Source organism: Sus scrofa, chromosome 2 (assembly GCF_000003025.6).
Source record: "Sus scrofa isolate TJ Tabasco breed Duroc chromosome 2, Sscrofa11.1, whole genome shotgun sequence".
Lineage (NCBI taxonomy): Eukaryota > Metazoa > Chordata > Mammalia > Artiodactyla > Suidae > Sus > Sus scrofa.
The window spans coordinates 139,766,132-139,794,056 of record NC_010444.4 but is presented as its reverse complement, the minus strand read 5'-3'; the positions used below and the strand labels follow the sequence as shown (position 1 = coordinate 139,794,056).

Genomic DNA, 27,925 nt, shown 5'->3' with positions numbered 1-27,925 from the left:
GTACCACATCTTCTTGATCTACTCCTCTGTCGATGGACATTTAGGTTGTTTCCATGTCTTGGCTATTGAAAATAGTGCTGCAATGAACACTGGAGTACATGCGTCTTTGTGAGTCGTGGTTTTCTCTGGATAGATGCCCAGGAGTGGGATTGCTGGATCAAATGGTAGTTCTATTTTTCATTTTCTGAGGACTCTCCATCCTGTTTTCCACAGTGGTTGCACCAATTTACAATCCCACCAACAGTGTACTAGGGTTCCTTTTTCTCCACACCCTCTCCAGCACCTGTTGTTTGTAGACTTTTTGATGATGGCCATTCTGGCCAGTGTAAGGTGGTACCTCATAGTGGTTTTGATTTGCATCTTTCTAATCATGAGTGATGTTGAACATCTTTTCATGTGTTTTTGGACCGTCTGTATGTCTTCTGTGGAGAATTGTCTGTTTGGGTCTTCTGCTCATTTTTTAATGGGGTTGTTTGTTTTTTTGGTATTCAGCTGTAGGATGTGTAAGAACCCGATGTAGTCTCTGAGAGGATGCAGGTTTGATCCCTGGCCTCGCTCAGCGGGGTAAGGATCCAGCATTGCAATAAGCTGAAGTGTAGGTCACAGATGTGGCTCGGATCCAGTGTTGCTGTGGTGGCGTAGGCTGGCAATGCAGCTCTGAGTCAACCCCTAGCCCAGGAACTTCCATATGCCATGGGACAGCCATTAAAAAAAAAAAAGGAAGAAAAAGAAAAGCAAAGCTAAAATTTTCCTTCAGTACTTCTCTTAATTCAACCAGTGTTGGCTTTATGACTTGTATACATGTGTGGCTTCCTTTACTCTCCCAGGGCATCCTCTTCTGCCTCTGTAGCCTTGTGGTCGACAGAATAACAACCCTCCAAAGTGTCCACTTCTCAGACCTACAGATGTGTTACCTTACATGGAAAAAGTACTTTATAGATATGATAAGGTTAAGGATCTTGATATAGGGAGGCTATTTTGGATTATCTGGGTGGGTACATTCTAATCATATGAGCCCCTTTGCTGATTGTAGTCAGAGAGCCAGAGAGAGAGAGAGAGGAAGAGATAAGTACGTAGGTAGGTAGGTAGGTAGGTAGGTAGGTAGATAGATAGATAGATAGATAGATAGATAGATAGATAGATAGATAGGACCATAAAAGAGGGAGCAGGAGAAATTTGAAATGTGAAAAGAAACAGATTCACCATTGTTGGCTTTGAAGGTAGAGGAAGGGGGCCATGAGCCATGGAATGTGAACGGCTTCTGGAAGGAAATAGTTTCTCCTCTAGAACCCCCAGAAAGGGAGTCAGCCCTGCTAATGCTTGAATTTTAGCTAAGTGAAACTGGTGTCAGACTCTGACTTATAGGACTGTGAGATAATAAGCTGTGTTATTTTCAACCATTAGGTTTTAGGCAATTTGTTATGGGAATGATAGAAAACTAGTCGTAGCCTCCACCCCGTGTTTTGATTAGAGATGATCTGGAAGCTCACACTGGGAGGAATGCAGAGCTAGCTTGAATTTGGGCCCGTGACAAACCTAAAGAACTAGAGGTTGGGGGGTAATAAACTAGTTTCTTAGGCAGGTTATGTTGTGACCCTTCAAGTGCTCATTACCTTGTTATTTTCACCCGTCTCTTCCAGGTTATGTTGTGGCTTCCTTTTTCACCTTTTTCCTTTTTCTATTCTTGCCTAAAGGCGAGAGTTCGGAACAAATTAAATTATATTACAAATATGCATTGCATACCTATCATGTGAGGGATAGTTCACAGTCCCTAACTTTGAAATTTTCATCATGTATTGGGGGAAGCAGACAAGTAAACACGTACTGCAGATCTTTCTGATAAAAGATATAGGTAAGCATAGGATGCTGGAGGAGCATGTGAAAGAGACACCTAACCCAGCCAGTGAATTCAGGGGCTGACTAATTATTTAAATTCATTATTACACATCTTAAATGGGAACTCAAAATTTCCAGCAGTCTAGCATTCATTTTCTCACTCTCAGAAACAGGTCTCCGCTCTCTCTGCACGCTTTCTCCATTCTTCGTTAGGGTGAAAGGATGTGTAGATATGTCCACACATTCTTTGGTTATCTTCCTTTCAAGGGATGGAGCTTCATTTCCCTCCCCTTGAGCATGGCCTGGACCTTGTGGCTCATTTCAGACAAACAAATGACTGGGTACATGTGTGTATATCAAGTCATCACACTGTACACTTTATATTACAATTTTATTTGTCAGTTATACCTCAGTGAAGTTGAAAAGAAAGGAAGTGACTGTGTGTGACTTCTGAGAGTAGGTCATAAAAAGCATTGTGGCCTCCCATGCTCTCCCTCTCTCTTGTGTCACTCACTCTCGGGGGAGCTACCTGCATGTCAAAGCGTCTCTGTGGAGGGCCACATGGCAAGGAACTGAGGCCAGCTGCCAGAAGATATGTGAGTGAACTCTCTGGGAAGCAGATCCTCCAGCCCTGGCTGACATCTTGATGACAACTTTTTGTGAGACCCTGAACCAAAGTCATCTAGCTCATTACCTCACAAATTCCTGATTCACAGAAACTACAATAAAAATATTTTGTTTTAAGCTTCCAAGTTTGGGTGATTTGTCATAGGGAACTAATACAGATCTTGGTACTTGAAAGTAGAATTCCTTTGTAACAAAGACCCCAAAATGTGGGAGTGGTCTAGGAACTAAGCAGTAGACAGGAGCTGGAAAGACTTTGAGGAGAGTTTTAGAACAAAACTGAAGAGGCTTGAATAGTTTGTTAGAAAAAGCATTATTCCTTTTCAGAGGACTGGGTGAAGTCTTACGGAGAAGTGAGGAAAATATTAGTGGAAATTGAAGGAAAGGGATCCTGTGTATGTAGAGGCAGGACATTTAGCAGCACTGTCAGCTTCTAATGTGGAAAATAGCAAATGGACGTAAAGAATTTGGTGATTTCGCTAAGGAAATTTCCACGCAGACTGTTGATGATGTTACCTGGGTTCTTCTTGTTGCTTTTAGTAACATGTTGAGCGAGAGGTTAAAGAAAAGAAGGTTAAACACAGATTATCCAGAACTTACTGGTCTTAAAATTGTTTCCAGCATCTCCAAAAAGCAAATGATTCTAAATTTAAGAATTGGCTTCTAGGCAAAGATCAAATCTAGGAAACTGTGAAGAAAACACGATCTCATGAGCTGTTAAATAAGTTTTGGGGAGTAATTTTGTGATACAGCAATATACTTACTATACTTTTTTATCCTTAGCCTAAGGTTGTCACCCTGCCTCAGGCCTTATGGAGAAAACAGAAGTACCTCTCTCATGTTCCTAATGCAGTCTGCGGTCTGCCAACATGTATGCCTTGGCTCTGCCTTTTCCCTGGTAAAGTAAAGGCATGTCATTCTTTTCATTTGTCATCCCCTTTTCAAGGACTTGGATTCCACAACAAACACTTTCTCTCTTTCACTCTCAGTTTCTCCCTCCATATTGATTTATCCTCATCAACAACCTGTTATCTCCCATCTTTAGGGAAAAAGCCCTCCCTTTATTCCATATCCACCTGTTGCATTTCTCTGCAACACTTAACAGCACAACATCTTTGACTCTGCTTCCTCGCTTCTCATTCCCTCTCAGTTCCCCCTGTTTGCCTTCTGATTCCCTCACTCCACTAAACATTTGTTTGTCATGGTTACACATGACTTCGATGCTAACTGGTAGAGTGGTCTCTATTCTAATCTTAGGCGATCTCTCAGTAGTGTTTGCTTTCGATGACTGCTTCCTCATTTTTAAAATCCGCTTTACTGAGGTATAATTTACATACCTTGATATTCACCTATTTAAATTGTATAACTCAGTGTTTTCAGTATAATCCCAGAGCTGTACAGCCATCACCCATCCTAATGTTAGAACAGTTTAGTCGTCTCTGGAAGAAACCCTGCACCTGTTAGCAGTTGTTCCTCATTTTCCCCTTCTTCCCTGTCGCAGCCATTTACTTTTTGTTTCTGAAGATTTGTTTATTCTGGACATGTCATATAAATGGAATCATATAATATGTGGTCTTTTGTATCTGACTGCTTCCACTTTAGCAAAACATTTTCAAGGTTCAGCCATGGTATGCCATGCATTAGTACTGCTTCATTCCTTTTTCTTGCCAAATAATATTCACTTGTAAGAATATGCTACACTTTGTTTATCCATTCATCAGTTGCTAGGTATTTAGATTGCTTCCATTTGGGGGTTCCTTTTTTTTTTAAATGGCTACACCTGTGGCATATGGAATTTCCCAGGCTAGGTTGAATTGGCCTACGCCACAGCCACAGCAACATGGGATCCGAGGTACATCTGTGATACACCTCACCTTGCAGCAACGCTGGATCCTTAACCCACTGGGCAAGGCCAGGGATCAAACCCACATCCTCATGGAGACTATGCTGGGTTCCTAACTGTTGAGCTACAATAGGAACTCTTAGGGTTCTTACGTATAAAGCTGCTCTGAAAATTTTGTTCAAGTGTTTTTTTTTTTTTTTTTTTTTTTTTTTTTGGCTGGCCCGAGGCATAAGGAGTTCCTAGGCCAGGGATCAGATCCCAGCCACAGTTTCGACTTAAGCCACACCTATGGCAATGCTGGATCCTTAACCCACTGGGCTGGGCTGGGGAGTGAACCTATGTCCCAGCACTCCCACCATGCCACTGATCCCATTGCACCACATCGGCAACTCCTGTGTTCCAGTTTCTATGTGGACGTTATGTTTTCATTTCTCTTAGATCTATACCTAGGAGTGAGATTTCTGGGTCATATAGTAACTCTGTGTTTCAACTTTTATTTTTTTATTTTTATTTTTCTCTTTTTAAGGCCACACTTACAGCATAGGTAGTTCCCAGGCTGGGGTCGAATCAGAGCTGTACCTGCCAGCCTATACCACAGCTACAGCAACACCAGATCTGAGCCATGTCTGCAATGCTAGATCCTTTAACCCATTGAGTGAGGCCAGGGATCAAACCCACATCCTCATGGATACCAGTTAGATTCTTCACCCTCTGAGCCACAACAGGAACTCCCAGTTTCATCTTCTAAAGAACCACCAGACTGTTTGTCACAATGGCTGCACCATTTTACATTTCCATCAGCAACATATGGGGGTTCGAGTTTTTCCACATCTTCACCAGCACTTGTTATTGTCTATCTTTCAGATTATAACTATGTGGAATAGATTCAATGTTTGTGTCTTCCTGCACATTCATATATAGAAAGTAATTCCCAATGTAACGGTATTTGGAACCTTTGGGAGATAATTAGGGTTATATAGGTCATGAGGCTGGAGAGCTCATGATGTGACTGGTGCTTTTGTAAGGGGAAGAAGAGATCAGAATGTGTGCTGTCTCTGTCTCTGTCTCTCCTGCTCTCTCAGCCATGTGTGAACACAGGAAAAGACTGCACACAGGAAGCATTCTCTCACCGTAACTCAGCTCTGCTGGCACTCAGATCGCAGACTTTCACCCTCCAGAACTGTGAGAAATCAATTTCTGTTTTTAAGCCACCCAGTAGGTGGTATTCTGTTATGGCACACCTCATTCTTTTTTTTTTTTTTTTTTTTAATTTCCCCTTTTTCGGCTGCACCCATAGCATATGGAAGTTCCCTGCCAGGAATCAAATCCAAGCTGGAGCTGGGACCTCTGCCATAGCTGCAGCAGTGCTTGATCCTTAACTCACTGTGCCAGGCTGGGGATCAAACCAGTGCCTCCACAGATAAGCCAGATCATTAATGCACTGTGCCACAGTGGGAACTCACAGATCTTATTCTGGAAACACTTTCTTATTTGGTTTCCAGGATGTCACACTGTCCGGGTTTTGTCCTATCTCACATGCTACTCTTGCTCAGTCTCATTTGTGTCTTTACCTCATCTTCCTCCTCTTCATTCTCCTTGTCTTCCCCTAAACTTCTAAATGTTGGAGTGCCTAGGACTCTGTCTTGAGATAATTTTGTCTACACACTCTTGCTGTGTCATTTTGTGTCATGACTTTGACTACTATGTGCAGAATGCTTCCATATTTACATCTGTAGCCCTGACCCTGCCCTGATCTTCAGACGGCTCTATACTTTTGCTTACTTAACAACTCTTGGATGTCTGTCTAGTAGGAATTGCAGATAACATGTCCAAAACAACGCATAATTTTCACCCATAGGCCTGCATCCTTTCTAGTCTTCCAAATTTCAGTAAATGGGGTTGCTGTCCATCTGTTCAAGCCAGAAGCCTCTGAGCCATTCTTGATGACTCATGTTCTTTTCCATCCTATATCCTGTCCATCAGTGAGTCTCTCTTGACTCTGCTGTCACCCTGTATTTGACTTCAATTTCTTTTCACTTGTCTCACTGGTGTCCTAGTGCTCAAAATCGTGTCTTCCTTGGATTACTATGGTAGACCCCTAGTAGTTTCCCTGCTTCTGTTCTAGTCTAATTCATATAGCCGCTGGTCATCTTTTAAAATTTTAAGACATCAGGAGCTCCTGTCGTGGCTCAGTGGTTAACGAACCTGACTGGTATCAATGTTTCGGGTTCAATCCCTGGCCTTGCTCAATGGTTGAGGATCCGGTGTTGCTGTGAGCTGTGATGTGGGTCGCAGACCCGGCTTGGATCCTGAGTTGCTGTGGCTCTGGTGTAGGCCAGCGGCTACAGCTTTGATTCGACCCCTAGCCTGGGAACCCCCATATGGTGCGTGTGTGGCCCTAAAAAGACAAAAAGACCAAAAAAAAAAAAAAGATGCAAGAACCTGAGCTTATTCACAACACATCAGAGGAAAGAGTCACAATGGGTGAGAGAGCACAGAAGATTGGGGACAGGAAGGGATGGCAGGTGATTGAGCAGACAAGGCCACAGAGTCTATTCAGACATTAGTGACAGGCCCAGGGCTCTGGAGGACAAGCAATGAAAAATTAAGCGAGTGTGTCAGGGTGAATGTTCTTGCTTCCTTTCTCTTCTCTATTCTCCTTCCTTTTCTCTCTCTTTTCATTGAATTGTAGGCAGGTGAAATATGCCTTATCTTATCACTGGTCTTTCCCAATAGCTTTTCTAAAGTGTTGACTACCATGTATTTCTAGGAACTGTTCTCAGCCCTGTCCAGTGGGGTGGGTCTGAGATGCCAGGCAGTCCTGAATGGGTGGGCTGGCAGGAGGGTTAGAGTGTTGCAATAACATCAGGCACATTTTCTTTCTTTTCTTTTCTTTTTTTTTTTTTTTTTTTTTTTTGTCTTTTTAGGGCCACACCCATGGCATGTGGAGGTTCCCAGGCTAGGGGTCAAATCGAAGCTATAGCTGCCAGCCTACACCACGGCTCACAGCAATGCCAGATCCTTAACCCACTGAGTGAGGCCAGGGATCGAACCTGCATCCTCATGCATACTGGTTGGATTCATTTGTACCTCATGACAAATGGCAGAGTGCCCTTTTGGAAGATACCTTGAGTAAATAAAAATGGAACATGTATTGGTTTGCTAGGACTGCCATAACAAAATAACAAAGAATAGGTAGTTTAAACAACAGAAATTAATTTTATCCCAATTTTGAAGGCTGGAGGTTCAAGATCAAGGTGTTAGCGGGCTTGAGTTGTTCTGATACCTTCTCCTTGGCTTGCAGATGACCACCTTCTTGCTGCCCTTCACATCGTCATTCCTTTGTGCATGTACATATGCCCTTGGTGTCCCTTCTTCTTTGTTTGTTTGTTTGTTTTGGTTGTGCCCACAGAATGCAGAAGTTCCCAGGCCAGGGATCAAAGTCATGCCATAGCAGTGACAATGGGTCCTTAAGCCGCTGAGCCACTAGGGAACTTGCTCTTCCTCTCATAAGGACACTAAAACAGTGCTGGATTACGGCTGTATCCTATGGGCCTCATTTTAAATTAATCACCTCTTTAAAGACCTTATCTTCAATTATAGTTCTATTCACAAGTACTGGGGGCTAAGGCTTCAAAGTATGGATTTGGGGTGGGGGAGGATAGAGACATAATTCAGGCCATAACAGAACTCTAACTACAAAAAAGAAACTCTTGAGTATAATAAAAAGTTGACTTAAAAAAAAAAAAAAAGGCCGAGTTGTTACTGTCTGAAAATATAGCTGGCCAGTTTCCCCTTTCTTCCTCAGCTCATTCTTTTCTTTTCTCTAGTTTTCTTTTTCTAGGTATAATTAGATAGAGTAAAATATGTCCTAACCACCATATTCAATTAGGTTTTTCTAATAAAGCTTGTAGGAGGAATGGAAAGCAAAGGCTGTCTAAATTTCAGTTCTGTTTTTAAACATTTTTGTTTTGGATGGCTGAGATACCTGTAAGCAGGTAAAGCCAAGAAGCATACTCAGGCAGTGATCTAAAAGGTCAAGCAGGAAAAAAAATTTTCTCCCTGAATGATCTGAGGGGTAGGAAGTTGACAGAATCATTTAAGTGTTTATAAAACATTCCTTATTCATGGTCCCTATCTTAACCCATCTAATTTACAAAAAGAATCTAACATCCTACTTACCTTGCATTTATCCCAGCTTTCTAAATGTCTCTCAGATGTGCTTGTGTTGTCTCCTGTCATTGCTACCCTGTTCCTGTATGTAAGCTTGTGCTAGACACATGCGGCTATGAAGTTTTCCTAGTCAATAGCAAGCCAGTACTCAATCCTCAGTAATGGGGTGTGAAGGATTATTATTATTATTTTTTAGGGCCACATCTATGCCATATGGAAGTTCCTAGGCTAGGGGTCAAATCGGAGCTACAGCTGCTGGCCTACACCACAGCCACAGCAGCTCGGGATCTGAGCCATATCTGCTGCCTACATCTCAGCGGGAACTTCTGTCTTAAACCAATATAGGAGAAACTGTTACTTCAGAATTTACAGCTTAGATGGAAAAATAAATTATGGTCTTATTCCTTTTCTTTCAGAAATTCATCTTGTACCGCTTTCACATTTCTTTGGATGGTTCTAGAATAAATTTCTCCAGGGAGTTTCTGTCATGGCTCAGTGGTTAATGAACCCAACTAGTATCCATGAAGATTCAAATTCGATCCCTGGCGTCATTCAGTGGGTTAGGGCTCTGGCATTGCTGTGGCTGTGGCGTAGGTCAGTGGTTACAGCTCCAATTAGACCCCTAGCCTGTGAACTTCCATATGCTGCAGGTGTGGACCCAAAAAAACAATAAAGAAATAAATAAATTTCTCCAGGTCCAGTCTCTCATCTGAGTTATATAGTCTTGGGCATCCCCCAAAATAGTGCCCCATCAATATCCCAGCCACAGCAAAGCCAGATCTGAGCCACATGTGTGACCTGTGTTGCAGCCTGATCCTTAACCCACTAAGCGAGACCAGGGATCAAAGTGGCATCCTCGCAGACAGTATGCTGGGTTCTTAACCCAACTGAGCCACAGTGGGAACTCCGGAATGCTTCTATTTTCCTTTTTTTTTTTTTAATCATCAATCAGTTAGCAAATCCTGACATAATCTGAATTGTGTTTTGTAATGATAGTTTCTTATTATCTTTCTCTTTTATTTTTTTCAGTGACACTTACCAATATCTAACATGCTGTATATAATTCTTATTTACTGTCAGCTTCTCCCCACAAGAATGTAAGCTCCCCGAGGAGAGATTTTTGCCTGTTGTTTACTACAGTATTCCCATCATTCGGTATTTATTGGATAAATTGAGCACTTACTATGTGTCAGGCATTATGCTTTGCATTACATGCAGAATCCCATTTAAATTTTACCATACTGGCTAGGTGTTTTATGTTCTGATTTTGAGATATTAAAACTCAATTTAATTTTTAAAAGGTTAGGTGACTTGGCCAAAGTCACACAACTCAGTGGTTAATAGGTGGTAGAACCAGGCTATAGTTTGCCCTCAGACTTTGCAGCCTATCTATATGCCTTTAATAATATTCATATTCTTTAAATTTCAAGACATTCCCTAATATCAAGACCCTCAGCCTATCTTACTTTTCTATCAGAAACCTGATCCAGTTAAACTGCCCCTGGGAGCATATGTATCTTATAACTTTCCTCCAGATTTTGTTGAGATAAACTCCCTATAGAAATCTTATCCAGCCCTTCACTCTGTGATCCAGTGCAACTTGTACCTCTTTTAACAAATCATTCCTGAATACATCCCTTTCCAGGATACAGTAAGGAATTCCTGTTCTTATTAGCCACATGGTTTGGGGTTCTTGATCATATAATTAGTCTTACACTGTGTCCCACTGCTCGTATCTTGTTGGCACACTAAAGGGTCAATAAATGGGAGCCATTCTAACTTTCTTGCATTCCCATCTGAGCCCTGAAGGCAGTTTTCCAGGGTGCATACTTTTACGCAGTGTGCATGTGTTTCTCCCTCCGCTCCCAGTCCCACTGAAAACGTCTTTAAAATGCTAACGATTCAGTTGGGAAGGAAGCACGCAGAGAAGACGTAAACATTAAGATGATGTGTACACTGGGCTAAAATGAACATGTCCGCTGACGGAGGAGTGCGTGAAGGTAGGCTGAGGGGCGTCGCGGGACGGCCTCACGGAGGGCCTCAGGGTGGCGGGGGTCTCGCGCTGCGCCTCGGTAGGAAAGTCTGAAGTGTTTTCGGCCTGCCGCTGTCCTCGGCCTCGGGCTCGCCTTCCCGCAGGGCCACGTGCCAGTGTTTTAGTCTCATCGCGCCTGGGGCCCCTAGAAACGGTTAATAACCGCCTTCCCCAACTAGGCCTCTCCCCTCCATCTTTGTGCGGACGGGAGGGGCGAGGACGCCAGGTGTAGCGGCCAGGCGAAATCGGGCGGGTAAAACCAGGCCCCCAACCCCAACAGTCAAGTTTTCAAAAAGCCCGCGCGTGCCGCCCCAGGTGGCATCCGTTGGGAACAGCCCCCAGCGCGTCCCCGATCAACCCTCCCGCCCCCCACCCGCCGTGGCAGGTCCAAGGCGGGAGGAGGCGTGGGGGTTGCAAGCAAACTCCGCACACGGGGAGCGCGGGGGCCAGCGCGCATTGGGGAGCGCGCCCATCCGGCGGCTGCCGAAAACGGAAGTGAGTGCGAGCGGGTCGCGGTGATTGGCTGAACCGACACGTCTCTCAAGGGGCTGGCGCGAACGCCACTGCGGAGTTGGGCGAGGGGATACGGCAAGGGGAGGGGGAAAAATCACTGGGAACAGCCGCGGAGCAGGGAACGAATGAATCACGGACGTTCGCGAAGGGCAGCGAGAGTCCGTAGTCAGGGCGCACTGGGGATCCCGAGAGTGAAAGCGGGAGGTAGAGGCGGCGGCGGCAGCAGCACAGGCCGAGGGCTTGAATAGACCGCGGAGGGCGGGGAGTCAGTGATCAAGAGCGGCGCTGCGGTACGGTAGGCGGGACTAATGAGTGCGAGGCGGGGATTGGCGAGCAGCCCTGGGCTGCCGTACGTCGGCGGTGACGCACGCCTCGGGGAGGGTGCGCGCGCGTTCAGCGGCCTCTTTGTGTGGTGCCCAGATAGGGGAGCGGAGGTAGTGGCGGCGGTAGCGGCGGTCTCGGTTGTCTTCCAGTCTCCTCCGCTCGCCCTCTAACCGGCACCTCTCCCCTTCCCTCCCCCTTCCTCTCTTCCTCTTTCCCTTCCCTCCCCTTCTTCCCTTCCCCGTCGGTGGCCGGCGGGGGCGGCTCCAGCAACGGCTGGGCCCAAGCTGTGAAGAGGCCTTAGCCAACGATAACGGCGACGGCGAAACCTCGGAGCTCGCAGGGCGGGGGGAAGGCCCGGGCCGTGGAGATGGAGAATTCCCAGTTGTGTAAGCTGTTCATAGGCGGCCTCAACGTGCAGACGAGTGAGTCGGGCCTGCGCGGCCACTTTGAGGCCTTTGGGACCCTGACAGACTGCGTGGTGGTGGTGAACCCCCAGACCAAGCGCTCCCGTTGCTTCGGCTTCGTGACCTACTCCAATGTGGAGGAGGCCGATGCCGCCATGGCTGCCTCGCCCCATGCCGTGGACGGCAACACGGTGGAGCTGAAGCGGGCGGTGTCCCGGGAGGATTCGGCGCGGCCCGGTGCTCACGCCAAGGTGAAGAAGCTCTTTGTCGGGGGCCTTAAGGGAGACGTGGCCGAGGGCGACCTGATCGAGCACTTCTCGCAGTTTGGCACCGTGGAAAAGGCCGAGATTATTGCCGACAAGCAGTCGGGCAAGAAGCGGGGCTTCGGCTTCGTCTATTTTCAGAATCACGACGCGGCAGATAAGGCCGCGGTGGTGAAGTTCCATCCGATCCAGGGCCATCGCGTGGAGGTGAAAAAGGCTGTCCCCAAGGAGGATATCCACTCCGGTGGGGGCGGAGGCGGCTCGCGGTCCTCGCGGGGCGGCCGTGGCGGCCGGGGTCGCGGCGGCGGTCGTGACCAGAACGGCCTGTCTAAGGGCGGTGGCGGCGGTTACAACAGCTACGGGGGTTACGGCGGCGGCGGCGGCTACAACGCCTACGGAGGCGGCGGCGGCGGCTCGTCCTACGGTGGAAGCGACTACGGTAACGGCTTCGGCGGCTTCGGCAGCTACAGCCAGCACCAGTCCTCCTATGGGCCCATGAAGAGCGGCGGCGGCGGCGGCGGAGGCAGCAGCTGGGGCGGTCGCAGTAACAGTGGACCTTACAGAGGCGGCTATGGCGGTGGGGGTGGCTATGGAGGCAGCTCCTTCTAAAAAATTTTAAACGTGTGGGAGTGGATATGGGGGTAGCTCTTTCAACCACCCAAGTAGGGTCAACTCCTAAGTTCCTTCCCCTCCCAGCACCTTCCTTATTTTGCCCTTGGTGGGGAGCCACTCGTATGGCTGCTTACCCGTGGGGGTGTTGCCCTATTTGCCTGCCACCTCTCGTCTCTCCCTTTGAAGATGGACTTGGCCCCACATACACATTTTTGTGTTACAGTCATTGATGGACTCTATTTTTTTATTATTACTTGGACCTTGGTCGTTTTTATACTAGCAAAATGTCTTGTTTTAATTTGTGTTTTTTTGGGGGGGAGGGAGTGAACTTGCTGATTCTGTAGCAAAACCTGGGCGGGGGTTGGGGGGGTAGTTTACTTTGTTGTAAGGACTTGATACCTGGCTACAGCGTTTTCTATGAAATCTACTTGGATCCCATGCCCGAAATTTGGAAGCATATGTACAAAAATCATTTTTACGTTTTATTTTTAATAAATCATTGTGTTTGACCGTACATGTCTAACATTTTTTTCCTAGGATCCATTCCGTACCGTTTTAAGGGATGTTGAAAATTTTTCGTGTTAATTCTTAATTCTTGATGTGTACTTAGAGAAACTTTTAAAAGGTCCTGTGGGTTTTTTTTCCTTCCTGTTACACTGCTAGTGACGTGTTGAATTTTATCCCTTACAGGCAAAACTTTTGAAGTGGTGGATGTGGCTTTTTAAAATCTTTAAAGTTTCTCTGCATCCATCTCTTGTACTAAGCGATTTGCTTATCATCTTGACATGGTTGGTTACTTCTTTCTATGAGAATTTACTTCAAAGTATGTACTGTGTAGTTCTAAATAGTTTGTGTTAAGCATGTGTTTTCATTCATATAAACTGTTGAGAATTTTCAGATGGCCTAGATTCATCCCTTTTACTGGTTTGTCTGTAATGAATGGTTACAAATAAGGGTTCTATTTTACCCTCAACTAAATGCATTTTTGTATTTTCAGAGCAGGTTTAAATGTTTTTTTTTTTCCTATAGCTGAAATGTCCTCATGGAAATCCTTCCCCCAACCTTTGTAGCACCATCTACTGGCAGAATGGCAGTATATCTGCAAAACAATTTGTTTAAAAACTTGTTTAACAAGGACAGTTGCATCAGATTTAGAAGTTTTGCCATCGAAGATCTGTGCAGACTTTGGTTATGTATTTACTTGTAACTAAGATGGGCTTTCCAGGAATGTAGTTATCAGTCCATATCACAATTGCCCTTTCTACATGAGATTTGAAAATGTAAACTGCTATGCATAGCTTGGGCAGTGGCCCCAAATTGCTATGACAACTAATGAACCAGCTATGTGTACTGGTATCTTACTTAGGTGCAAGTTGTAAAGCAAAACATCTGTGTATTCTGCTTGGTTAACAAATGTATATTTGTAGCCCTTTCATGCAATAGAATTCAAGTTGTTGTTTATAAAAAGCAAAACAAAACAATGATATAGGAGAAAATTGCCTTCCTGGATAGAAATATAGAATAGCAACGTTTATGGATATCGCAAATAAAGAATTCATTTCTTTACATGATCGAGTGAGAGTATGTATAACCTGGTGGGTGTGTTCTAAGTACCTATTATTCTAGTACCTACATTTGATTTAATGTTACGGTAAAATACTTGGAATTTTGCATTGAAAGCCCAAAGCTATATGTATTAAGCTTTCTGAAGGGAGATTATTGAGCTTTAAAAAGTAAAGGAGTATATTGACCCTTTTTCTCTTAGTTCTTGTCACTATATTAAGATTTAATTCTTGCTAATCTCCCCCCCCCACACACACACCCAGTGCTAGGGCTCTCCTTTCAAGAGATAGAGAGGTTTCAAGATTGCTTGATGAGTTAAGGCTAAGCAGTCACTTTGACAAAGGGTAGCTGATGCTTGGTTCATATATTAAGTTCCTCTACTGCAAATGGGATAGATGTTTTTGCACATTGAGTAAGTTAGAGTCAACTCTTGCTCTCAAATGGTTTTACAATTTGCTTAAATTTCTGTTTTTTATTCTTAGTAAAATGCGTCATACTGTTTCTTCATTTGGTTATTTGGTCTAGCTTGTTGGGGGCTCTAAGATACAGAAAATAATATGCTCAAATTTTTTATTATTACTCTGCTTGCCTATTACTCAGTTTTAGAAGAAGGATCTACTTTTCTGGTTCAGTTGCAATAGTCCACCTTTTGGAGGGTTTTCAAAGTTTAATAAGGTTGTCATTTTGTATTTCTAACAGTGACTTCTGAAAAATTACGGAAAAGGATTTCCTTTGAGTTAGAAAAGTGACTTAAGTGTTGTGTTTGGTATGTTGTCACTATATTGTATACACCTTTACAAATTTGTAATCTGGGTTGGTACTTAGTGAAGACAAAAATAGTGGTATTGTGGGGTTGCCTTTATGGCTCAGCGGTTAACGAACCTGACTAGGATCCTTGAGGATTCGGGTTCAATCCCTGGCCTCGCTCAGTGGGTTAGGGATCCGGCGTTGCCGTGAGCTGTGGTGTGGGTCGGAGTCACAGCATTGCTGTGGCTGTGGTGTAGGCCAGCAGCTGTAGCTTTGATTCGACCCCTAGCCTGAGAACTTTCATATGCCACGGGTGCAGCCCTAAAAAGCAAAAAAAAAAAAAAAAAAAATTCCCAAAATTCCTCTAGTCAGTTTTTATGGAAGTGTTTTGGCATGTGGGATGTAATTACTTTTATTTTTGGACTCTTAAGAATTCATAGCGGGAGATGGTACAGAACCTAGTCAGTTGAGTATTGAATACAGTTTTTGTGCTTATGCTTGAATATAATTTGAAAGATGAGCAAAGTAAAAATGAACCTGCTTTTTGTTTTGCAGTTGTGAAGAACTTTTGCATTTACAGTGTTTTAGTATAAATTCAGTGGTAATCATTAGTTGAAAATGGTTTGAAAGATTGATAGTAATTTCAAATCTTAAATAGTGATAATAAATCTGAGTTATATACTGATTGTTTCCTCCTATAACTTAGTGATTTGGAACAGACTTTGTATTTAAATCTTCACAATGAACTTTTTTCTAAGCAAGGTTTAAGTATTGAGAATACCTGAGAATTTGGCATTGACAATTATTTCCCTCAAGGCCAGAAATTGTAGTATCAGTTATTTGATTTGTAGGTTTATTTTTTAAGTGTGCTTAGTTTTCTCTCAAAGTTGAGAATTTTCATTTTAAATTAAACTTTGTGTGTGTCTTTGCTTATTGGAAGTGGGCTTTGGATATTGAATTGATAAGAGCAAAACTGCATCTAGACAATGTGAGGATTTTACCCAAAAAGACCACATTTGCACTTAGAAGAGGGTAAATCTCTTCTGTTTTAACCACCTTACTGAGTCAGTGTTAGTATTTTGGTCACTGAGGAAAATTCTCTTTCCTGATTTATAAGGCTGTATTTTATTTCCTTTAAAACAGGGCAACAAAGATCGCCTCTAAAGCCGAGTAGGATGATGCCTTTTCCTTAGTGTCTTATTGCAGGTTACTTTGCTGTGCCTTTGTCACATGCTTTCTGTTAAAAGTGAACATACATTGTAAATTTTTTTTTCCAGTAAAAAGTCCCTTTCTACTGTGTTAGCTTTTAAAGTATAATTCTGTATATTTGGATTGTACTCCAAGTCACAGAAGATACTAGTAGTATTACTAGGAAACAGAAAACAAATCTTACTGAATCTTCTTGAGACTGGTGTATTTTTAAAAATAACTTTAGTAAAATTAAGCACTTAGGGAACTCCTTATAAATCAAACTGAACAAAGAATGAATAAAAATCCTTCCAACACGAGCTAATTCTCTTCTCAAGGATAATCCTTGTTAATAGGTATATTGTTCAGCTAGATCTTTTTTGTACGTGTCTACGTTAACAAAAATAGGATTATATAATTGGCAGTTTGTATATATCATTGGCATTCTTATATCAGGACAAATAGACCTTATACTTGTAATTCCTTTATAGTGTTGCATAGTGTGATTGTCTCGTAGCTGTTGATGGACATGAGGCTTCTTTCTTCCAGTTCTTGCTGCTATGAATAATGCAGTGATTATTATCATTGCAGATAATGTTTTTGCTTATCAAATGTATACTTAGTTGATGCGATGGCTACCTCAGAGTTAAATGTGCTAGGTAATGAGAACATGGCAGTTCTCTGATATAGTCATTTTTCATTTCTCAGTATGTATTCAGGGACAGGTACGAACTGATTGGCAGCACTTTTAAAGCCTTGTGGTGTATTCAACTAAAACATTTTACTGAAAAACTTGAAAGCTAGATTTTACATTCATAAAGCAGTTAATGGCCTCTGAAGACTATTATATTGTTCCTTCTCTGTTTTCTCCCAGTGCCCAAAGATAACCTCTGTTAAACACTGTGTCTACTTCTAAATAGCTATTTTCAGGGAGATATATTTAATCTTCTTTTTGAGGACAAAAAATGAGTCATTTAATTTATGCACACATATACATGAATAATAACTTAAAAGACACCCTCCTGTATCTGTACATATAACTGTCCCATAACTAAGTTATACTATAGTGTAGATGCACCATTATTAACATGCTTCCTTTGCTTATAATTTAAAACTTTTTGTAGGACTTGCAATGCCATTTGCAACATACCAAAGTGGGTCAGCCCATGTTCACAAGGTACCCATAGTTTTTGATGAGAATTTAAACAATCAGAGTGGGCATTTTAGTCAGATAAATACAGTAGTGATGACTTTGAGGGTCCAAAAAAATGTTAGAGACATTTGTACTAGTTGGACAAGATGGCAGAGGGCATTCTGCAGCTCATGCCAAAATGCAGAGCATAATGTGTTGAATTCCTTTGATTTTCTTCTTAGATTGCTAGACCACAATGACTTTAGAAGCGCATCATCTATTTTTATTTTATTACTTGCATTATTTTATGGCTTGTTAAGAGTTAATAACAAAATCAGATGAGGGGACACGCCTAGTCAGTGATGGGAATACAAATTAGTTGAGATTTAAATAAGAAGTGTGAGTTCCTGTCGTGGCTCAGTGGTTAATCCGACTAGGAACCATGAGGTTGCGGGTTTGATCCCTGGCCTTGCTCAGTGGATTAAGGATCCGGTGTTGCCATCAGCTGTGGTGTAGGTCTGTGCTGTGGTGTAGGTCGCAGACGCGGCTTGGATCCCCTGTTGTGGCTGTGGCGTAGGCTGGCGGCTACAGCTCCGATTAGATCCCCAGCCTGTGAGCCTCCACGTGCCTCGGGTGTGGCCCTAAAAAGACAAAACAAACAAACTGGTTGATTTTAAAATATAATTTTATTAGAAAACAATTTTTGCAGTGATCAAATTAGTTTCTGATGAAAGAGAAACTTAATTTGCAGTAGTTGAAAGCTTATATGTGCCCTAAATATTTTAAAAATAAAGCTAACAGTTGTATAACTTTGGGAAAGGCAGGGTTAGTTTGAAGGATGATAAGCATAAATTATTAGCCTCAAATTTGAGTTTAGCACTGTTCTGGATGTTTAAATTTAGTCTCTTACTAAATATAGTTGTGTGGAGGTATCTTGTTGGAAAATAAGATTCATTGCTCATTTTCAAGAGAGGCAAGCAACTGTTTTGGGGAAATTGGGCTTTGACATTGGAACCTGCTTGTGGGTGAACTTCAAATTCTCTCTCAATGAGAATTTAAGGGCTACCAGATAAAACATTTATCATAAAGAAGGACTTTTTTGAAGGCTGCTTTTAAAAAAGGAATCCCATACTAGGAAGGCTGAAAAGCAGTTTAGTCTTATGTACTGACTTATTCCACCTACTTTTTAAATTTGCACTTGGAGCGGAATGATTTGAATCTTCAGAGAGGAAAAGGATTCAAGAGCATACTTTCTTAGCTCTGTGCTCTTCTTGGGCAGATTTTCTGGGGCTTCTTTGATTCTTTTACCACTTGGTGTGGTTTGCTTAAAAAAAAAAACAAAAAACTGCCTGAAATGAGTTTGTGTCATCATTTTCTCTAAAATTTTCTGTTGTGAACTTGTACCATTTAGACGGTATGCTTATTGCACAGTGTTTACTGTCAGTTTCATCAGGTATTGATTACCTTCTTGTGCAAAATATATCTAGGACCTGGTACACAACAGTGAGACAAACTCAGTTCCTTTCTTCAAGTGACTTGTGTTCTGGTTGGAATTCCATTTCTTTTGAAATCATGCTTCCTTTTCAGCATTGTGACAACATCTCAGGTTGTTCACATCATACAAACAAATTGAATTAATCTTGTTACTTAGCGTATGTTCTCTAAAATTAAAGCTTCACTCCTTCATTGATTACTCGTTATGGATATCATATGCAAGGTACCTTTTTTTCTTTAATGCTTACGTTGCAAGTGTAATTTGCTTCAGAGTAGGCATCTGATGTAGTAATTTGTAGTCCTTAAAAGACATAAATTTTGCTATCAGGTAGACCAGGTTCTGTTTCTGACCCTGTCTCCTTACTCTGTGACCATGAACAAATTGGCCTGAACCTCAGTTTCCTTTTATTTACAAAGGAGAGACAACTAGTGATACTTGTCTCACAGGGTTGTTGAACAAATTCAGGGCTATTATTTCTGGTATGTAGTAATGTTAATATTATGATTTCTGATAAGAGATGTGAATGACTAGCAGAAGGTGTACCTTTATTTCACCCCAGCCTTATCCACAAAATATTTTCACAGTTAATGGGGTAAATGAAATATTCTTGAGATGAGCCTGTGTACAAAACAGAAACAGACTCGCAGACATAGAGAACAGACTTGTGGTTGTCAAGGGGGATGAGGAAGGGAGTGGGATGGACTGGAGTTTGGGGTTAGTAGATTCAAACTATTACATTTAGAATGGCTAAGCAATGAGATCCTACTGTATAGCACAGGAAACTATATCCAATCTCTTGGGACAAATCACGATGGAAGATGATATAAGGGAATGCATATATAGGTATGACTGGGATACTTTGCTGTACAGCAGAAATTGGCACAGCCTTGTAAACCAACTATACTCTAATAATAATAAAAAATAAATCAAGGGTAGTAACAATGCATATGTAGTCCATAGAGCACTCTAAATTTGGCTTTTAACTTAGGGCTTGCTCTTGACTTGCTGCCTGAGCTGGGATGTGGGAACCCCCTCTAAAGCTCTGCTGTTTCAAATTCTAGGAGAGATTTGAACCATGTTAGCTATCTGTAAGTGTTTAAGTATTTGTTGCTATAAGAAAGATAGAATGTGTTGAGGAGAGTGACTTCCAAGTAGTAAGAAAGATCAGCGAAAGCATTGTGGGAAGTTCCCATCATGGCTCAGTGGTAACAAACCTGACTAATATCCATGAAGACACAGGTTCAACCCCTGACCTTGCTCAGTGGGTTAAGGATATGGCACTGCCGTGAGCCGTGGTGTAGGTCGCAGACACAGCTCAGATTTGGTGTTGCTGTGGTTAGGCTGGCAGCTGCAACTCTGACCCTTAGCCTGGGAACTTCCATATGCCACAGTGCAGCCCTAAAAAGAAGAAGAAGGGGGGAAAAAAAAAGGCAAGGGGAGGGAGATAAAACATTTGGCTTAAAAAATCAGCCACGTGGAAAAGAAGCGGTGAGAAATAGGTAATTTCCAATAAAGGAACAAATAGTAGAGACATGGTGCTTACACAGAGAAGTGTGCTAAACATTGTACTGAGTACATTTACAAATGTTCTCATTGGATCCATTCAGTAACCCTCTGCTTCGCAGATGAGGTAGCTGAATCTTATCTCAGGAAGGTTAAGCAACTTTCCCAAGGCCACCTCACCAGTGAAACGATTGAGCTGAGAGTTGAATCCCCCCGCCCCCCCAAAAAATTAAAAATTCTGAATCCAAGTCTGACTGATTCCAGTGGCCATACTTTTTCCATAAAACTTCATTTACAAATGAAGCTTCTAAATACAAGTGGCTAGTTTGTTCTGAGGGTAAAGGAGAGTTGTGGGAAATGGGGAAAGTTGGGACTGTATTACTGAGGTTTTTGAGTATCTTTATCTGTCAGGCAGTGGAAGTCACTAAAGGTTTCGGGGCAACAATAGTGGTAGTGAGACTAACTTAGATTAATCAGTAGCACTTAGTCAAATAGATGGCATTTGAGTGATGTTTTAGGTGCCAAGGCTGCTGAGACCACTGGTGTTAACCAGATAGGAAAATGACAGTGTGAACAAAGAGGTAGCACTGCCAATAGACTGAAAGGAAATTTGTGGGAGTTGTGAAAGTGTAATTGGCAAATGATTGGATGTGGTGGGGGGCAGGGGGGCAATAAGAAAGAGGGAGTAGTTGAATCAGAATTACTGTGTAAGTAGGAGAGTGGTGATGCCACCAGGAGTAGCAAGGGGAGACTTAGAAGAAAGGTTTGAACGTAGTGGGTTGAAGATGTTGCTCAGCACATTGAAGCACTGTGTCTCTTGCAGATAGTTTTACAAAATGTTACTGTGCCAGATGTTCTGTTTTTGCCCTTCCTGATCCACTGTATACTTTCCTGTTCTTTGCTGTGTTCTCGCAAGGTTGATTCTTAAAGAACTACAGACTCTTCTTTGGCTTCATGTTGGGTTTGAACAGTGGGGGAAGTGATAGGAGGTTTGGAGAATGAGAGAAAGGTGAGGTCAAGATATTCCCCCCCGCCCCCCCGAGACTCCCAAGTACACATACTCACAAGTAGGTCATCAGGGACTACAGCTCTGTTCCGGTGGCCCTCCCTTACAGCTCCAAGTCTTCTCTGGCTTCTGGTTCTCCCCTATTGCTACCTTAGGCCCCCTTTTTCTAGCCCCAAGATGGTTCACCAAACCTTGTTGATTTTTCTTAAGTGTGCCCAAACCCTTGTAAGTAGTTGCTTTTATTAAAACTCTTCAGTAACTGTTTGAATGTGCCATCTGTTGTCATCTCTAAAATGAAAAAACCTCTAATCCTTCCACATTCTCTAATGACTTGATCTCCCAGGCACTACCAAGCTTGGAGAAGACCTAGCTATTTGCACCAAGTTATTCTTCCCACCTGTCATGCATTTTCCCCATGTTATTTGAAATTCAGTGTCTCCCAATTTCCTACTATGTCAAGTTAAATTTATGACTCTTTTACTTGATGATTCAGCTGGAAATGAAGCAGTGAACAAGAGACAAAAATCCTTGCCCTCAGTAGAGCTTATATTTTAGTAGGGAGAGAGAGAGAGAGAATGAAGCATAATAAATTGTATGATATGTTAGAAAGTAATGAGTGGTATGGAAAAATTAGGGTAAGGAGCTGGGAGTTTGCAAGGCAAGATGTTTGTGAAGGTAGTTTGAAAAAATGCTTGAAGGAAATGTGGCAGTAAGCAATGTAGGTATTTAGGGAAACCATTCTAGGTAGAGGGTTAAGAGCAAAAGCCCTGAGGCAGGGTGGTGCCTGGACTTTTTGAGGACCAGTGACTTTGTCAGGGTGGTTGGAGTTGAGAGAAGAGGAGCGAAGGAGTAGCCGATCATGTCAGAAAGGGGCCAGATCATGTAGGGCTTTGTAAACTGTTGTAAGGGTTTTGGCTTTTACCACATGCATGATGAACTATTTCAGGGTGTTTTTGTTTTGTTTTTTTCTTTTTTTGGCCTCTTTGTGGCATATGGGTTCCCTAGCTCGGAGTCAGATCTGAGCTGCAGTTGTGACCAACGCCGCAGCTGTGGCAATGCTGGATCCTTTAACCCACTGTGCTGGGCTGGGATTCAAACCTGCATCCTGGTGCTGCACAGACCCTGCTGCACAGGGGGAGCTCCCATTCAGGGTTTTGAGCAGACAGATACCATGATCTGCCTTGAATTTTCAAAGATTCTCTCTGATTTTTTTCTTTCTTAGAACAAAATTCCTATTCCTTTAGTTGGTATAGTTGGTTTCAATGAGGGTTTCTGAGAAAAGCAATCAGAACAACTTGGATTAAGGTATAAAAGACAGTCTTTAATTCTATTATAGGCATGTGCTTTTTTGAGAGAGAAATTATTCTTTTTGGTTGAAATGACTAATTGTGACTTCCTGTCTTTAGAGGGAATGACTTGCAAGGTTGGCCCTTGTCTGGACACTTGGATTTAGGGAGTGTTCCCACTGTTCTCTAATTGAAAGTGTGGTTTACTGTGTCTAGATGGTGTAAGCAGTGTGATTTATGCTAAATCCTTCTGGGGGGTCTGGAGTTTTGATATGTACTAGGCAGTGAGTACCTATAAAACCTTGAGTACTGAGTACTTGGGCATGAATATCACACATGAGTGTATTCTGTGTGACCTCTCATGGTAGAGCGAGCGAGCATAAAGAGGCCTGCACTTGGGGTCCTCCAGACTCTAGCTCTGTCTTTTCCCCAAATGATCCCACTGCGTATCTTCACTACATGGCTGTAATAAACTTTAGCTGTTGAGTACAGCATTTACTGCTGAGTTCTGTGAGTTCTTTTAGCTCATCCCTGAACCTGGCATTGATGTTGGGAACTGCGGAAATTTAAACAAAAATTTAAAAAAAATTTTTGGCCACCCTCGCGCGTGTGAAAGTTCCCAGGCCAGGGTTCAGACCCGCGCCACAGTTGTGACCTGTGCCGCAGCTGCGGCAACGCTGGATCATTAACCTGCTGTGCTACTGGGGAACTTCTAACTTCTTTTTTTAAAAATTTTAATAGTATAACCACATTTAGTGGAAAACATCAGGTTGTGGGTAAAAGGTGCACTTTTGGAAAACCTATCACATACGTCAGCCTGCTCTCTGTCTAGCAGAGAGCTCTTCTGAGCATGTTCTGCTTTGTTAGTTTCTTTCATTTTTCCCCAAATCTCTAGGTCTTTTCATTATTGCAGCTTTTAGCAGTTTTGAGCCGTGGTGTCTCACGCCATCGTGTAAATCTTTTGTAAAGCAAGTTTATAAAAAGGAGTGCCTCCTACAGATCTTTAAAATCATCTCAGTGAAGGCTCTTGTTGATGTAGGTGCCATAAATAATTCCTTAGGGGGATAGGAAGTATAGCTACTAGGAGCTACAGCATGGGATAACAGGTGTAGGTATGTCAGTGGTAAAAGGAACACACTTTGCTTGTAAATTCTGCAATGAAATGTGTATCTACTGATTTAACTACTTTATATTATTACTCCCTTGAGAAGGAAGTTATTCTGTTCCAGTCGTGTAATAAGGTTTTGGTATGGAGAATATGAGACTTGGGTCTCAGCGGGGAAATTGTGGCAAAAACACCCATTTGACATGTCTCTTCTGAATTTCTATTTCTTGCTGACTTCAGAGTCACATCCAGTTCCCTTTGAATCTCTGGATCCATATATCTGTGAGCGTGTAAGCTTTTATTTTCATTTGTTGGAACTATTTGCTTTCCTCCAGTTGAATTTAATCACAATTTTGTATTTTTAAAACCGAAATTGCAGACAGTAACATCTCCATCAGGCTGGAAAAGATGATGAATGAGGAGGGTAAAAATGGATTTATATTTAGTAGGAACCATTAAAGTGTCCATATCTTTATCTTCCTAGGACTCCGGTACTAGGAATTTAACAAATCCACTGAAAGCAATTCAGTAAAAGGAAAACAGTCATTTCGCAAAGATGGTCATTGTAACATCTATGGCAAGAGATTAGAAACTATGAATGTCAGACATTAGGGAAATGTGTGCCAAATTGTGCTCTGAATCTTGAGAATATTAAAAATTCATTGTCCACTAACAGGTGAATAGATAAACAAAATGCATATATACACAGTGAAATATTATTCAGTCATAAAAAGGAATGGAATTCTGATACATGTTACAACATAGATGAACCTGGAAAACATTATGCTAAGTGAAATAAGTCAGCCACAAAAGTACAAGTGTTTTATGATTTCACTTATATGAGTTATTTAGATTAGGCAGATTCACAGAGACAGAAAGTAAAATAGAGGTTACCTGGGGCTTGGAGAAGGAGGGAATGGAAAGTTACCGTTGACTGGGTAGAGTTTCTTTGGGGGTGATGAAAAAGTTCTGGTGATGGATAGTGATGGTGGTTGCCTAACATCGCAAGTGTTCTTAATGCCACTGAATTGTGCACTGAAAAATGGTTAACATGGTTATTCTACCACAATGAAAATTACAAAAATACACAATAATAATATACATTTTGTGTGATATAATATGTAGATGTATTAAAGTAGTGAAATTAAACAATTAAAAATTTCAAATTGTTTTTAAAAATTTTAAATGAAGTCATCAGAAATTGAAGTTACCCAGTTGCAGCTATTTACAATTATGAATACTCTTTTTAAAGCTCCAGGGAATTATTTACTACATTTGCAACTTTATTTCTTTTCCTTGTGTCCTGCCTCCTCCTCCTTCAAACTGGAAGCTGTCTCTTCCACCACTGAGTTTCCATAGTATCTTTTCTTCACTTCTCTTGAGTCTCCTGGTTTTTGTTTGTTTGTTTGTTTTTTTACACTTATTTATATGTGTCCATGTGCAGTTTCCCCAGTCTGTGTAGAAATTTTTTCTTCTGTTTATTTATATTTAGTTTTCAATTTTTCTTTTTCAGCCACACCCATGGCATATGGAAGTTCCTCGGCCAGGGATCAAACAGGTGCCACAGCAGCAGCCCGAGCCATTGCAGTGACAATACTGGATCCTTAACCCACTGAGCCACAAGAGAACTCCCTGAAGTATAAATGATTTACAGTGTTGTGTTACTTTCAAGTGTACTTCAAAGTGATTCCGTTATATGTTTATATTTATTTATATATTCTTTTTCAGATTCTTTTCCATTATGGGTCCTTGTTGGTCCTATTTATATATAGTAGTGTGTTTATTCTTGTAGAATTTATGTGGTAGCTTCCTGATACAGCCATTGTGTAGACAGAATAAGATATTCAGTGAGACTAAATTATAGGCATGTGGTTGTATGAAGGTAGAGTGACCAGAGTGTCTGAGCATACTTTCTCATGGGTTTTACACCACTTTAACCAATTCTCTGTACCTGCTAGATGTGCAGACCTTACCACACCCACATACACATCCTTGTATTCTTGACTTTGGGGCTAGGTCTCATCTATATTTTTTCTTTCATGTATAACAGCCCTTAGCTTTCTTTGTACCCTTGACGGATAGAACTAGAGAGGTGAGATGGGGTGGCAGATAGAGGACCAATGCAGTCAATTTAAAGTTGCAAATGCCTATAAAAAAGTTGTAAGGAATTAATATTCATTCTTGAGTAGGATTTTTCAAGGAAGCAAAATTTTGCCCTCTTCCTAAATCATGGATGTAGTCATTAGATTTTGCTTTTCTTATGAAGTTATGCACATATTTACCAGCAGAGGGCACCCATTGCAGGTTAAAGATTAGAGAGAAGATGGAATTATGAGGGGGACCTCAAAAGACAAACGTTTGCAATGTGCTGGCCTGTGTGAAGCACCCTGCTTATGCTATAGTTGGTCTGGCTTTTCTTTTACTCACCTGGGGTCCAGTGGTTTGCCTCCAGCTTTCCCCAAAACAATTGCTGGCTGGGCCAGCTTGATAAGCTAAGGGACCAGGAGAGCCTGGGGTAAGGACTTTATAATGGTAGGTGGTAGGAGCTTTGGATGCCAGCCTGTGTTAATATCTTTAGGGGTTCAAATGCTGTTGATCCCCATCTTCAGATGTGGTAGAGAGGGCATTAACCAGGCATCTGAGGACATGGTCCTAAGACCCCAACTTAGTGAGTGATCGAGTCAGTTTCTCTCTCTCAGCCTCAGCTGGCTTATCTCTAAAGCGGATGTAGTGCCCGCCAAGCACTGTTGTTAATAGTGGGCTCTGAGATCAGACAGACCTAGGCTCAAACCTCTGGAGCTGTGGTCAAGTTAAGTCTCAGAACCTCAGTTTCCTAACATTTTCTTCTTTTGCATATATCAGTATTATTCTTTTCTTTTCGCCCGCTCCACAGCATATGGAGTTCCTGGGGACAGGGATCAGATACGAGCTGCAGTTGCGACCTAAGCCGCAATGCCAGATCCTTAAGCCCACTGTGTCAGGTCAGGGATTAAACCTGTGTCCATTGCTCCCAAGACACCACCGATCCTGATGTTCCACAGCAGGAACCTCAGCGTTAATTCTTTTTTTTTTTAATTTATTATAGTTGATTTACAATAGTCTGTCAATTTCTGCTACATAGCAATGTGACCTAGTCATTCATATGTATATATAGTTGTGAGCCACAGGGGAAATCCATTATTCATACACACACACACCACACACACACACACATTCTTTTTCTTGTATTATCTTCTGTTCTATCAAAAGTGATTGGATATAGTTCCCTGTGCTATACAGTAGGATCTCATTGCTTATTCATTCTAAATGTAATAGTTTTTATCTACTAACCTCAAACTCCCAGTCCACCCCACTCCCTGTCCCTCACCCTTGGCAACCACAATTCTGCTCTCCATGTCTGTGAGTCTGTTTCTGTTGTGTAGATAGGTTCATCTGTGCCATATTTTATTATTTGATTTCTATAGATAGGTTGATCTATGCCGTATTTTATTATTTGTGAGAGGGGCTGCACCTGCGGCATGTGGAGGTTCCCAGGCTAGGGGTTGAATGGGAGCTACAGCTGCTGGCGTACATCACAGCCAAAGCAACACCAGATCTGAGTCACATCTGCAGCCTACACCATAGCTCATGGCAATGCCAGATCCTTAATCCACTGAGCAAGGCCAGGGATTGAACTGACGTCCTCATGGATACTAGTCAGATTTGTTTCTGCAGAGCCATGATGAGAATTCCCTGTGCCATGTTTTGACATATGAGTGATATAATATGATATTTGTATTTCTCTTCCTGACTTCACTTAGTATGGAAATCTTTAGGTATATCCATGTTGCTGCCAGTGGCATTTTTCATTCTTTTTTATGGCTGAGTAGTAAGTATTCCACTGTGTATATGTATCACATCTTCTTAACCCATTCATCTGTTAATGGACATTCAGGTTGTTTCCATGTCTTGGCTATTGTGAGTAGTGCTGCTATGAACATAAAGTGCATGTATCTTCTTGAACTGCAGTTTTGTCCAGATATATGCCCAGGAGTGGGATTGCTGGATCATATGGTAGTTCTGTATTTAGTTTTCTGAGGAACCTCCATACTGTTTTCCGTAGTGATTGTACCAATTTTCATTCCTACCAACAATGTAGGAGTGTTCCTGTTTCTCCACACCCTCTCCAGCATTTGTTATTCGTAAACTTATTAATGATGCCTGACCAGTGTGAGGTGGCACCTCATTGTGGTTCTGATTTGCATTTCTCTAATAATTAGTATTTTTGAGCATTTTT

The 27,925-nt window shown here is 42.2% G+C and overlaps 2 protein-coding genes across 5 annotated transcripts in view; both read left to right on the top strand.

The window, feature by feature from the left end:
* Positions 1–27,925, top strand: part of KLHL3 (kelch like family member 3) — a 257,212-nt gene that overhangs the window by 96,023 nt on the left and 133,264 nt on the right. Inside the window, exon 1 of one of the 4 annotated variants that reach the window (XM_021084795.1) lies at positions 9,754–10,476. The exons of 2 other annotated variants lie outside the window; for them this stretch is intronic. The gene's annotated coding sequence lies outside the window, so the exon portion shown is untranslated. Of the gene's footprint in view, positions 1–9,753; positions 10,477–27,925 lie in introns of those variants that run through there. One more of the 4 variants, XM_013995146.2, reaches the window with a different exon arrangement.
* Positions 11,041–14,192, top strand: HNRNPA0 (heterogeneous nuclear ribonucleoprotein A0). The gene has a single exon (XM_003123970.5). The coding sequence runs from the start codon at positions 11,713–11,715 to the stop codon at positions 12,619–12,621; it is 909 nt and encodes a 302-aa protein (XP_003124018.1). The 5' UTR covers positions 11,041–11,712; the 3' UTR covers positions 12,622–14,192.